This window comes from Schistocerca serialis, chromosome 1 (assembly GCF_023864345.2).
Source record: "Schistocerca serialis cubense isolate TAMUIC-IGC-003099 chromosome 1, iqSchSeri2.2, whole genome shotgun sequence".
In the NCBI taxonomy this organism is placed as follows: Eukaryota; Metazoa; Arthropoda; class Insecta; order Orthoptera; family Acrididae; genus Schistocerca; species Schistocerca serialis.
This window is the reverse complement of record NC_064638.1, coordinates 1,278,468,810-1,278,483,825: the sequence shown is the minus strand read 5'-3', so window position 1 is coordinate 1,278,483,825 and position 15,016 is coordinate 1,278,468,810. Positions and strand designations below refer to the sequence as shown.

The window sequence follows — 15,016 nt, the reverse complement described above, 5'->3', positions numbered from 1 at the left end:
CTTGAAAAATTTCATTTTTCTTTTCTTTACCAAATGAATTTTTCACTACTGTTGTCTTCTTTTATTGAAAACATTTCTACCCTGCCTCTACTATTTTCATTAATTATGGTGCTTAAATAACGAACTTTACGAACTTTTTTAAATTTTTAATGTCAAGTGTCCTCATTTTTGCCCGAAATAATTTTGTTGCAACTATTAACTTTATGTTCTAACATTTTAGACATTGCTGAAATTTTTTAATGTATTTCTGTACATGTTTTCCACTTTCAGTTATTAATGCAATATTGTCAGCATCTCTTATGCAGTGAATGAGTATTCCGTTCACTTTAGCTCCAGACATTTCCCCTGAAAATCTTTGTAGGTTTTTTGACAAAATATTTCAACAAATAAGGTATTTTAGCTTTACATTGTTTACCAGTGACATCTATCCTGAGTTCCTTGATTAGATTAGATTAATTATTCATTCCTTAGACCCACAGAGAGGGGATCCTCCTGGGTGTGGAACATGTCAAATAAACACATTACAAACATAAACAGTAAAATTATGTGCATTAATTAAAATTAAACTTCTAATATTTACAGGTTTAATACTTACATTTGCTTTCATTAAATCCATCATTCACACAGTGGCTAGTTACTTGGCTATTACAACCAAGTAGTGTAAAAAATTAAAGTAAATTATTCATTTCAATGATCCTCAGGTAAGAACAGTCAAATTATGTACAAGATTTAAAATTAAACTTCCACTATTTACAGACTTAAGACTTACATTTGCTTTCCATACATCCATCATTCACACATTAGGTAGTTACTTGGCTGTTACAACCATTGAAACATAATCAATAAAAGAGGATTGATATTGGTTATCTCTGCCTGGTGTACCAAACATAACAAATAAACAAACAAACAATATGCAGAGCTTACCAATTCCAATACCAAACGTGGAAACAAGTTTCTTAATGAAATTCAGTGTATGTGGCGTAATAGTTGCTTCTTCCACATTAGCACTGTTTTCAAAAGCAATAGCAAGGCACTTTGCTAACCCGAGACGTAGCTGCCTGAGGACTTCTTCATACCAATTCTCTCGGAACCAGACCATCTGGGGGGGAAAAAAAGAATTCTATGAGGCATCTAATATATTTTACAAGAATAATTAAAGAAACGGTTTTGGCCTTGCCCAATTTGAGCAGTCTCAAGAAACTAATAACAAAACCAAAATACAGATATTAAATGTTCAAAAATTGACAACCAGCAATGAGCTGTGTACTGGAAGATAGAAGCAGTTAATTCTATTAATGACTCACTTCTTATTTTGTAAACACAATAATAGCCACATTTTTTTCCAATTTGAAATTATTGATACAAACTGTCACACCTCTCTCTAACACATGGAAGAGCTATTCAGTTGCTCTGTCTCAAGCAGTCGACTTCACGCACACTTCCTATGTGTAGGTATCACTGAATATGAATCGCTGACATGACGGAAATCAAATCTCATCAGATCAGAATCACACCGGGCCAAAAGCACTGAAATTAGGACCCTGTCTGCACCATATCTTCAGCCAAAATAAAAATAATATTTATATATGAAAAATCGTTTAAAGAACAAATTAATTATCAGTCTTTACTGTCATTTGTACTGGGTATTATTACACGATAATTTCATGTCAGACCCAGAACTCGCTTTACATTTTATAAAGGTACAATAGCACCTTTCCACGCCTTCTGTTCGGGATTTTAAAGTCATCTCTTGTTTGCTCATCTAATAAACTTGAAAATTTCTCTTAGTACACTATTTTTCCTCATTTTGTCAATTATAACTGTGAGATTAACACATGCTGTGTTTGTGAGTTCAACTTGAAAGATGTTTTTATCAATTTTATCAGATTGCACCTAATTGTTGTAAAAGTGTATTCAGCATATGGGGCATTAAAATAGTATTGCATATTTTGAGAGATGGTAGTATGGACCAAAAAAAGACAAAAATATCCAGTACGTATTGGCTCCAAAATGCATATCTCAAGAGCTATAAGCACTTTGTTCATCTTCACTGCAGTGAAAACGTCTTTGCTATTACCAACAATGTACAGGATACAGTAAAAAAATCTGTTAGTGCTGTTACTGCAAACCATGTTCACTGTTCTGGCTACATACAGCACATACATTCTAGTGAAACCTTGCAATGTTATGCAAGAACAATGGCAAAAAATATAATTGTCCTTCAAAGAAAAGTGTGAACTGAGTTCTTGAGCAGTTTCGCACGTAATTGGCTTTTCCATGGAAAATAAGTGCTTGACAGAAATTCAGCCAGGTAGCCTACAAGAAGTTCAGTGCACATCACATCAGAAATATTCAGATGTTGCAATTTAATCTGTGCTCTTAGGATCTTGCCAAACCATACCCTCAAAAAAACCAACAAAAACCTTTTGACGACCAATATTATATGTGAAAGCTTAGCTTTTCTTGTAGTTATAGACTGCATATTAATTTAAACCATTAACTTTTCTTAATTGTGTGTTCATGCTACTTGACAACGATGTTACTATTGGCTGTTTACATCACATGTCCTACGGCCTGAATACCTGCTGTCACTGGCTGACAAAAACGTGTCATAATCTAGATTTCAGTCCTTCGTAAACTACCATGCTACATTTGGTATAATTTGTGTTTATACTTTTGTAGTACGAAAATATGCAGTGTAATGTTGCTGTACATCAATGGTTATTTTTTACTGGGTTTCATTTCTTAAAAGTGCAGGAAGTTCTCTGCTGGAGTATAAAACCTTCACTACTCAAATAACTGACACGTTTTACAGCTCCAATGGAATGTACACTGTCACCGAACAGGAAAAAACGTATTTTTACCTGAGAAAAAGTGTATTTTTAACTGGGAAATCCAAGAAAGACATGAGCATTTTCCTTCTCTTGTTGGCATATACAACCTGATCATTTTTTCTCTAGTGTTGTAGGTATGGACACCACTATTCTTCTCAAATTGTGATGGATTATTTATGACTAACTTCACTATCAAATATTGGTATTGTGATGGTGCAGTTAAAATGCCTAACTCCTCGAAGAGGTACCTATACAATGAACATGGGTGGATATCACATAAATTTCTTACCGTTTGCTTTGTGCAATTCATACTTCCTTTCTAAGTGGCAAATTAGCTCAGAAAATGATTCTGTAACACATTACAGAATGGAAATGTGCAAAATGTATCATGAGGTTGCTTGGTTTGTTTCCAAGGCTAGCAAAAATACAAATAGCAAAAGTAACTGAACCTACTGTTTGAAAAGCTCAGTAAAATGCTTCTTCCAATGAAAGTTTTCCTCAATACATCATCCAACAATTTGGAGCATTCTACCCTACTTACTGGCGATTATTCATTTGTTACATCAATAGTTGCTATGACTATTTGTTGTATAGAATTGAATACAATGTGTTCTCTCAAAATTTAGGGAGCATCCATTTTCAGAGAACCATTTAATATTTCTCTGAAAAACATAATTAATCATCTCTCTAATGGAATTTATCCTTAGTGTAGTATCACCTGCAACAGTACCATTTATGCCTGTTTAATGTTAAGTGGAAGATCATTCATGTATACAGGGTGTCTGGATTAAACACATAACAACATAAAATGTAATAACTTCAGACATAATTGAGATATTTATTGGTGATTTGGTTCTACAAGTATGGTAACTCAAAATGTTTTCTGTGTTTGCATTAGTAAGCGCATGCGCATAATGGCATTGCTCATGTAGCGATGTGAACTCTACAGCAGAAGGTGTTCTAAGTGCTTTATCTCATGGAGATTAAGTCTGTTACAATGGTACAATGTCGTTTTTAGTGTACAAACTGTGACCAACTGAGGATGGTAGCACTTATGTAACAATCAAGAAATGGGAAAATTGGCTTTGTGAAACAGTGAGTTTGCTTTTGATGTTGGGCCACCACACCATGCACATAAGTTTCAGAGGCTGCTGTTGAATTAATAAATCCTTCCAGTAGAGGCATTGTAAGTCAGCCCAGCAGACAAACAGGCAGTTACAATTACCTCATTTGACAGTACATGATGTCATCCTTAACAGGTTGTGCCTGCAGGTACACAAACTACAGCTTTAACAAAAAATAAATTCTGAGAGCAGGTCACAACTGAAGGCACCACAAAGAAAATTCTGGCAAAAAAAGGATGCAAAATGAGGAAGTCCTTGGTTTATCAAGAATCGAGTGTACCAGACTCCAGTTTGTGACCTTCAAAATCTGCACCATCGCATTTGTGCATCTAATGCAAACATTACACCTGCAACGCTGCAAAACATTAGGAAAGAAATAGAATAGAGATTAGCTGTCTGCCACACCATTAATGGTGCACTTTAGAGTTGTATTAAGAGAGTAAACAAATTTGAGTTATCGTACTTGTAGAAACACACTTTCAATAAATATTTCAATTATTTCTCAAATTATCAAATTTTATATTGCAATACATTTAACAAGGACACCCTGTATAAGGAATAGGAGTGGGCTCAAAATTAAACCCTGTGTAACTCGCTTTATCCCCAATCATGGAAATTTTCTATCCTTCCAACATTGTTTGAATTATTTAGCACAGTTTTCTACATTCTGTCTGTCATGTATGGTCCAAACCCGTCATGTCTAAAGGCATCAATTCCATAATACTTACATTTACTTACAAATGTAACAGGTTCTACACCATGGGTGTGCAACCAGTGGCCCGCAGGACGGATCCGCCTGCAATTGATTTCAATCCGGGAGATGACAAGACGTTCACATTGTATTAGATGACAAGACGTCCACACTGTATTAGATGACAAGACGTTCACACTGTACTACGCCCCGGATAGATTTTCGGGTATTCCTGCTAATGCTCCGCACAGGTTTGCAGCTCATGATGCAGAAAGACTTGGCCAGACAGAACACAGCCTGGTGACATGTCTCAGGCTGTGGTGGATGGCCGGTTTTTACAAAGCAAGGAACACCACACAGGCAAGAACTGGCCTTAGTGACTGGCTGTTGCTGTGTCAGCTGTCGCTGTGGAAGTGGCTGATACCTCATTGGCATCTCGCATATGTAGTGCGGTACAAAGCTGCCTCCCACCACTGCTGCAGCACGGAAGTCAAAAGTGCACATTATTTATGGCCTATGTCTGTGCTACACACTGATAGAGCCCAAACACTTGTAGTATACAGCAATGCCATTAAAACTGCAAACTGCCTGGGAAATGTGCTGACTTCAATAACAGCAGCAGGTGCCACTGCAAAAACTGGTTCTCTGTTGTCTCCTTGCATGTGAAGTTCTGTGTTAGTTGTTTCTTACTTTCGTGTGTCTGTGCATTGAGTTTATTCACAAAATGTCTAGTGTTAAGAAGAAGAAAGTAGATGCTGAATGTCATCAATTCCAGGATGATTACTTTCTTCACAATGTATAAAAATAAAGATTCACACAATCATAGCTTTCGCCCATTAAGGTCTTTGTCAGCAGTTGACACACATGCGCACACACACACTCGCGCAAGCACAACTTGCACACACATCTGCAGTCTCAGAGAGTTGAAACTACACTGCTATCAGTAGCACCAGTGCATGATGGGAGTGGCAACTGGGCGGGGGTAAGAAGGAGGCTGGGGCAGGGAGGGGGAGGGATAGTATGGCAGGAGTGGCGGACAGTGACGTGTTGCAGTTCAGACGGATGGTAGGAGAGAAGGTGCAAAGGGGGGAGGGGTAAGTAGCGGAGAGGAGAGAAATAAAAATAAAAGAAAATAAATTAAAAGACTGGGTGTGGCGGTGAAATGACGGCTGTGTAGTGCTTGACTGGGAACAGGGAGGGGGCTGGATGGGTGAGGACAGTGACTAACGAAGGTTGAGGCCAGGAGGGTTACGGGAACGTAGGATGTATTGCAGGGAAAGTTCCCACCTGCGCAATTCAGAAACGCTGGTGTTGGTGGGAAGGATCCATATGGCACAGGCTGTGAAGCAGTCATTGAGATGAGGGGTATCATGTTTGGCAGCGTGTTCAGCTACAGGGTGGTACACTTGTTTTTTGGCCACAGTTTGTCAGTGGCCGTTCATGCGGACAGACAGTTTGTTGGTTGACATGCCTACATAGAATGCAGCACATTAGTTTGTAGATCGGTTAACTGGTTTCACAGGTAGCCCTGCCATGGATGTGATAGGTAATGTTAGTGACCGGACTGGAATAGGTAGGAGGATGTATGGGACAGATCTTGCATCTAGGTCTATTACAGGGGTATGATCCATGAGGTCAGGGATTGGGAGCAGGGGCTGTGTAAGGATGGACGAGTATATTGTGTAGGTTCAGTGGACGGCGGAATACCACAGTAGGAGGGGTGGGAAGGATAGTGGGTGGGACATTTCTCATTTCAGGGCACGACGAGAGGTAATCGAAACCCTGGTGGAGTTGCTCCAGTCCCGGATGGTACTGAGTTACAAGGGGAATGCTCCTCTGTGGCCGGACTGTGGGACTTTGGGAGGTGGTGGGAGACTGGAAAAATAAGGCACAGGAGATTTGTTTCTGTACAAGGATGGGAGGATAATAACGGTCAGTGAAGGCTTCAGTGAGACCCTCGGTATATTTAGAGAGGGACTGCTCGGCACTGCAGATGTGACGACCATAGGTGGCTAGGCAGTATGGAATGGACTTCTTGGTATGAAACGGGTGGCAGCTGTCGAAGTGGAGGTATTGCTGGTGGTTAGTAGGTTTGATATGGACGGAGGTACTGATGTAGCCATCTCTGAGGTGGAGGTCAACATCTAGGAAGGTGGCTTGTTGGGTTGAGTAGGACTAGGTGAAGCAAATGGGGGACAAGTTGTTGAGGTTCTGGAGGAATGTGAATAAGGTGTCCTCACCTTCAATCCAGATAGCAAAGATGCCATCAATGAATCTGAACCAGGTGAGGGATTTAGGATTCGGGGTTTTTAGGAAGGATTCCTCTAAATGGCCCATGAACAGGTTAGCATAGGATGGTGCCATGCGGGTGTCCATAGCCGTACCGCAGATTAGTTTGCAGGTAATGCCTTGAAAGGAGAAGTAATTGTGGGTGAGGATATAATTGGTCATGGAGACTACGAAGGAGGTTGTTGGTTTGGAATCCATAGGGCATCTGGAAAGGTAGTGTTCGATAGCGGTAGGGCCATGGGCATTAGGAATGTTAGTGTACAGGGAGGTGGCATCAATAATGACAAGCAGGGCACCGTGTGGTAAAGGGAGAGGAACTGTGGAGAGTCGGTCGAGGAAATGGTTGGTATCTTTTATATAGGAGGATAGGTTCTGGGTACCAGGTTGAACATGTTGGTCTACGAGAGCAGAGATTCTCTCAGTGGGGCCACAGTAACCGGTCACAATGGGGCGTCCTGGGTGGTTGGGTTTATGGACTTTAGGAAGCATGTAGAAGGTGGGAGTGTGGGGAGTGGTAGGGGTAAGTAGAGAGATGGACTCTGGGGAGAGGTTCTGGGATGGGCCTAAGATTTTGAGTAGTGACTGGAGATCCTGCTGGATTGCTGGAATGGGATCACTGTGGCATGGTTTGTAGGTGGAAGTATCTGACAGCTGACGGACTCCTTCTGCCACGTAATCCTTGCGGTTCAAAACTACGGTGGTGAAGCCTTTGTCTGCAGGTCAGATCAGTTTTTAGATGGTGGACTGTGGTTCTTTCTGCGGATGTAAGGTCAGTATGCATGTTGAGGGATTTGGGGAATGATGGTGAGGCAAGGTTCGAGGATAAGAAATTCTGGAAAGTTAACAGGGGGTGGTTTGGAGGCAGTGGGTGTGGATCAAGGTTGGATGGAGACATGAACTGAATTAGGCAAGGTTCAATGTTGGTCTCTGGTTGAGTCTGATTGGTTGGGTTCGTGGCAAAAAACTGTTTCCACTGTAGGGACCGGGAGAAGGAGAGAAGGTCTTCAACTAGTCCTGCATGGTTGAATTTGGGAGTGGGGCAAAAGGTGAGGCCTTTGGAAAGGACTGATATTTCTGTGGGACTAAGACTTCTGGAGGAAAGGTTCATGACTGTGTTGCAGGTCTGTTTCGGATTTGAGTTCTGTGTGGTGGTGGGAGGGATCTTTGGAGGGTGGGGTAAGTGTAGTAGCTCTGCGAGACAAGGTTTGTCAGCTATGAGGGGGCATGGGGGAGGTTTGCAGGTTTTGTAGAAGTGGTGACAGCGGTACTCCTAGGCGGGAATAGGAAGTGAGCAGGATGGAGAGCTTTTTGAAGTGGCATTGTGCATGTTGCTCAAGTTCCTGCAGGGCAAGAGTTTCAATGTATGTTATGGGTTCCAGGAATCTGGGATTACATAGCAGGAGCATTTTGAGGATGGAGAGAAGGTACTGCAAGGAGGATTGGGCTTGGTTGATATGGTTTTGCAGGACTATGTTGGTGAGGGCTAAGGATTGGTGGAATCTGAACAGGTGGAGGTCATTGTGGAACGAGGGGTGGCAACCAGAGATGGGTAATTTGATGGTAAGGCCATTAGGAGGGATTTCATGAGCCAAGCAACAACGCAGGAACAGTATGTGGGACTGGGATCTGGCAAGGGATAAGGAAACTTTTCTGTATTGACGCAGATGGGAGGAGCAAGGATCCATGGTGGTGCAAAAATGCAAAAAAATAGGTAAGAAAGTAGAATTATGTTCGAAAAATTACGCAAAAATATACCCAAATATGTGTGAAAAGTATGAAATGGATAGACAGGAGGGGAAAAGAGATGAAATCTGAGGAAGACGACAATAGTGGAATGTGAAAACGCACTAAAATTGGCGATAAGTCACAAAGGTCAAAGTAGAGAATAACTAATCATTAATAAATATATTACTGTGGATAGCAGGTTTGAGGGCGGGTAAGCATAGAGAAGGGGCACGGCAGATGTGACTGGATGAGGTGGATTTAGTGGGTGCAAACAGGGATAGAACGGAAAAAGTATGGGGTGTGGTTCGTAGTTAAGAGATGTAAGATTGTACGGCACCGGAAAAGTGCGGGAGATAACACGCAAAAATACGGGAACTGACACAGGGAGCATGATCAGTTGGAAGGTATAGGCTTAATTATATCAGCAGGAGTAATGTGGGACGTAAGATGCTGCACCAACAATCAGCGTGTTCTTGACGCCGTCTGTTGCGCGCGGCAGAGTCCGTTGATACAGTTTGGCTCATACGTAGTATGCGCAGTGCAGTTCATAAGGCAACAAGAGAAACACAGGAAAGAAAAAGAAAGAAGGATAGACACTGAGTATAGCGACACAAAAGAAAGTAGTTACAAAGGAAAACAGCACAGGGTTAGGATCGAAGAAAAGCGGTCAGGCAAAAATCAAACAATGGAAATTCCACGATGGAATGTAACAATACGAGAGAAGGAAAGCTGTTATTCACCATATAGCGGAGATGCTGAGCCGCGATAGCCACAATTGAAAAATTCACACAATCATAGCTTTCGGCCATTAAGGCCTTTGTCAGTCGCATGTCATGGACGTGGTTACCACAAGCATAAATTTCATGAAGTCGGCCGCACTAAATCACCGCCAATTAAAACAGTTTTTGGATGACCTGTGCTCCGAACATGAAGATTTGGCTTACCTTTGCAAAGTGAGATTGCTGAGTAAAGGCAAAATGCTGAAGTGATTTTATGATCTTCGACAAGCAAATTTTATGGCTATTAACAGAAAACCATTGGCTGAAATAAATGATCCCCAATGGATTTGTGATTTAGCATTTCCGGTTGACATCACAGCTCATTTAAATAACTTAAACAACTCCAGAAACAAGGGCAGTTGATTCACAAATTACATAGGCATCTGAAAGCTTTCAGACAAAGTTGCGCTTGTGGGAAATGTAGATGAAAGCTGGAAACTGTTAGTATTTTCCTACAGTGTCAACTCCTGAAAATATTGATTATGTTACTTATGCTGATGAACTGAAATCATTACAACAAGGTTTTCTGATTTCAGGCATGCAGACAGCATGTTTGCTAACCCAATAACATGTGATGTAGAAAAGGCCTCAGAAAACCTTCACATGGAACTTATTGAACTTCAGAATATTTATCTTTAAAATCAAAATATGAAGAAGTAAACCTGGTCGAATTTTACAGAACTTACTTGACCGAAGAGAAACACCCGCAAATTGGATCATGTGCAAGAAAGAAAATTTGTCTTTTTGGAAGCACATTTAAGTAGGAACAACTTTTTTTTTCTCTTATGAAAACAAATGCAACACACGCACATGGTTAACAAACAAAAACCTGCAAAATACCTTAAGACTCAATATCAGTGACATAAATCCAGATTGGGGTCACGGATTTTTACCTGCCTCGGGATGACTGGGTGTTTGTAGTGTCCTCACCATTTTGTCATCATTCATGAAAGTGGCGAGATTGGACTGAGCAAAGGTTGGGAATTTGTAGAGCGTTGATAACCTCACAGTTGAGTGCCCCCTCAAACCAATCACCATCATCATAAATTCAGATACAAACAATCTTGTTTTAGAAACGCAAACTCAGAGCTCAGATTAATCTACTGTTGAATATTTTTTTTAAATCAATAAACCACTGTAAATGCATTTGTTAAGTATAACTTTTCAGCTTTCTAATGGCTGATGGCAAACTTTGTGTGTTCAGCGAGCTGAATTTAGACAAAGTCACCATATGGACCAGGCCCTGTGCACTAGAGTGTTGAGTACAGAATTGCGTTGCACAGGGTGGCAGCAAATGTTGGCATTAAAATAGAGGTCTGTGTGTGTTTTCTTTCTGTACACTGTGTGTCCCAGCATGCCGTCTATGTTTCTTGTGATCAGGATATCCACAAAGGGTAAGCTTCTGTTCTCTTCTATCTCCTGGGTAAATGTGGTATTTCCATGTATACCACTACGGTGATGATGGAACTCTAGCAGTTTGTCCCTGTCAAGTGGCCAAACTACAAAAGTATCATCAACGTACCTGTAGAAGGCTTTTGGCTTGTGTTTAGCAGTGTCCAGTGCTAGCTTATTGAAGTGCTCCATCGATAGGTCGGCTATGCCTCTTGCTAGGGAAGAGCCCATAGCTACACCACCTATCTGTTCATAGAACTTACTACCACATTTGAAATACATGGTGGTTAGCACATGGCGAAAGAGCTTGATGACATCCCCCTCAAAGTGTTCTTCGAGTAAAGTCAGGGGGTCTTCTATTGGTACTCGTGTGAATAAGGATGTCACATTGAAGTTGACTTCATTTTCCAGCCGCATACCCTGTAGTACCTTCACAAACTCAGTAGACTTTTCCACATGGTGTCGAGCAGACAGAGACGGATGCCAGGACACAAACCCCGCACACGCTTCCCCCCAACCACCAGCCACTCCAGGTGCATCGGGCGATCCGCGGGCGCGTGAAAGGCCGGTGGCAGGAAGCGGAGAGCGGTCCAGCAGAGATATCAGCCCGCGACCGACGATATCCCGACACTTGGCCTGAAGATGATGGAGACGCATTCCACTGAAACGTTGCTATGAGACGATGATGCTACTCGGCTGACAACCCGTGAAGACTTCATATATGAAATTCGTCGAGAAAGTCTGCAGTCACATATAACAAAGTCGTCGTGCTTCACATTGCTTTCTGTGCAATCATATGATCTTGAAAAGTTTTATTTTGGGATATGAATTGTTATGATAAACTGGAAGGAACCAAGATTCCAAGTTAAAAGATTGGCGCGAAAATAAATACGAACATACAAAGATGGGGTGTTGTGTATTGATACACTCACGGACGGCAAAATTCCACCTTATTCGCTGGGAAAGCTGCTGTCATGACAGGTGCATTTCCTTTCAGCTGTATGCCGAGTTTTTGTATTTCACTATGTATGATAATATTCACGTTCTCTTGAAAAGCTTAGGGGTGAGTCCAAATACATTATCTGCAAACTTGCACATCACAGATGTCTTCTTATTGACTGTACAGTCTGTGAAACCTCTCCTGTCATTGGTGTGAGCTGTTTCGGCCCTTTTGTGCAGTGTGAACAACATACAATTAGTGCGTACCATTAGCAAGACTCATTGTCATGTTTCTTGTTTCACATGTAGTTTTAATTTTATTCTTTGCATTACTAATTTCTGTGAACTTTTGCACATTTCTGGACATTTTAATGACTTTCCTTAAAGTACTACAATATTTTTGTAGTCCAGAATTAACGTTGGATCTTTGACTTCTTCTAACCTTTATACAGGGTGTTACAAAAAGGTACGGCCAAACTTTCAGGAAACATTCCTCACACACACAGAAAGAAAATATGTTGTGTGGACATGTGTCCAGTAATGCTTACTTTCCATGTTAGAGGTCAGTTTATTACTTCTCTTCAAATCACATTAATCATGGAATGGAAACACACAACAACAGAACGTACCAGCGTGACTTCAAACACGTTGTTACAGGAAATGTTCAAAATGTCCGTTAGTGAGGATACATGCATCCACCCTCCGTCGCACGGAATCCCTGATGCGCTGATGCAGCCCTGCCTGATGCGCTGATGCAGCCCTGGAGAATGCCATATTGTATCACACCCGTCCACAATACGAGCACAAAGAGTCTCTACATTTGGTACCAGGGTTGTGTAGACAAGAGCTTTCAAATGCCCCCATAAATGAAATTCAAGAGGGTTGAGGTCAGGAGAGCGTGGAGGCCATGGAATTGGTCCACCTCTACCAATCCATCGGTCACCGAATCTGTTGTTGAGAAGCGTACGAACACTTCGACTGAAATGTGCAGGAGCTCCATCGTGCATGAACCACATGTTGTGTCGTACTTGCAGAGGCACATGTTCTAGCAGCACAGGTACAGTATCCCGCATGAAATCATGATAACGTGCTCCATTGAGCGTAGGTGGAAGAACATGGGGCCCAATCTAGACATCACCAACAATGCCTGCCCAAACGTTCACAGAAAATCTCTGTTGATGACGTGATTGCACAATTGCGTGCGGATTCTCGTCAGCCTACACATGTTGATTGTGAAAATTTACAATTTGATCTCGTCAGAATGAACCCTCATCCATAAAAAGAACATTTGCACTGAAATGAGGATTGACACATTGTTGGATGAACCATTCGCAGAAGTGTACCTGTGGAGGCCAATCAGCTGCTGATAGTTGAAATATGGTATCTATTTTTATTTACTTAAATTTGACATATTTCATAACAGTACCTTTTCCGTAAAATGTTTCCAAGGCGATATTTGTCTTGGCTTCAGTTGTCTAGTGGAAGTATGATTCCACAATGCAGTTTCATCGGCTGCAGAAATGACCCGATTCAAAGCGTTTGCCTGATTCTTGGTGGTTCAAATACCATTTCTTCGAATGTGGTTTCTTCTTAAAGTTTATATAAAACAAGTAGTAACATAACTCATTTTTTCTGTTCACTAACAAATATTTATATCGGCGACCTGCACATTGTTTTACCGTCAACACACACCATGAGTTAACTGCCGACTGACTACAGTCAAAGACGACTCCAGCGTCAAAGACATTTTACACAACACACAAGCTTCCACTTGTAACCAGTCTCTTTGATATTCTTCGTCACATTTACTAATAGTAATCAATATGCTTGTTGTTGTTGTTGTTGTTGTTGTTGTTGTTGTTGTGGTCTTCAGTCCTGAGACTGGTTTGATGCAGCTCTCCATGCTACTCTATCCTGTGCAAGCTTCTTCATCTCCCAGTACCCACTGCAACCTACATCCTGCTGAATCTGCTTAGTGTATTCATCTCTTGGTCTCCCTCTACGATTTTTACCCTCCACGCTGCCCTCCAATGCTAAATTTGTGATCCCTTGATGCCTCAAAACATGTCCTACCAACCGATCCCTTCTTCTAGTCAAGTTGTGCCACAAACATCTCTTCTCCCCAATCCCATTCAATATCTCCTCATTAGTTACGTGATCTACCCACCTTATCTTCAGCATTCTTCTGTAGCACCACATTTCGAAAGCTTCTATTCTCTTCTTGTCCAAACTAGTTATCGTCCACGTTTCACTTCCATACATCGCTACACTCCATACAAATACTTTCAGAAACTACTTCGTGACACTTAAATCTAAACTCGATGTTAACAAATTTCTCTTCTTCAGAAACGCTTTCCTTGCCATTGCCAGTCTACATTTTATATCCCCTCTACTTCGACCATCATCAGTTATTTTGCTCCCCAAATAGCAAAACTCCTTTACTACTTTAAGTGTCTCATTTCCTAATCTAATCCCCTCAGCATCACCCGATTTAATTTGACTACATTCCATTATCCTCGTTTTGCTTTTGTTGATGTTCATCTTATATCCTCCTTTCAAGACACTGTCCATACCGTTCAACTGCTCTTCCAAGTCCTTTGCTGTCTCTGACAGAATTACAATGTCATCGGCGAACCTCACAGTTTTTACTTCTTCTCCATGAATTTTAATACCTACTCCGAATTTTTCTTTTGTTTCCTTTACTGCTTGCTCAATATACAGACTGAATAACATCGGGGAGAGGCTACAACCCTGTCTCACTCCTTTCCCAACCACTGCTTCCCTTTCATGCCCCTCGACTCTTGTAACTGCCATCTGGTTTCTGTACAAACTGTAAATAGCCTTTCGCTCCCTGTATTTTACCCCTGCCACCTTCAGTATTTGAAAGAGAGTATTCCAGTTAACGTTGTCAAAAGCTTTCTCTAAGTCTACAAATGCTAGAAACGTAGGTTTGCCTTTTCTTAACCTTTCTTCTAAAATAAGTCATAAGGTTAGTATTGCCTCACGTGTTCCAACATTACTACCGAATCCAAACTGATCTTCCCCGAGGTCCGTTTCTAGCAGTTTTTCCATTCGTCTGTAAAGAATTCGCGTTAGTATTTTGCAGCTGTGACTTATTAAACTGATAGTTCGGTAATTTTCACATTTGTCAACACGTGCTTTCTTTGGGATTGGAATTATTATACTCTTCTTGAAGTCTGTGGGTATTTCGCCTGTCTCATACATCTTGCTCACCAAATGGTA

The 15,016-nt window shown here is 41.1% G+C and overlaps 1 protein-coding gene across 1 annotated transcript in view; it reads right to left on the bottom strand.

Moving 5' to 3' along the window:
* LOC126419578 (transformation/transcription domain-associated protein) overlaps window positions 1-15,016 on the bottom strand; it is a 435,226-nt gene that overhangs the window by 52,547 nt on the left and 367,663 nt on the right. The window contains exon 59 of the mRNA XM_050086768.1: window positions 925-1,099. Within this exon, the coding sequence (XP_049942725.1) occupies window positions 925-1,099 (175 nt within the window). The remainder of the gene's footprint in view (window positions 1-924; window positions 1,100-15,016) is intronic.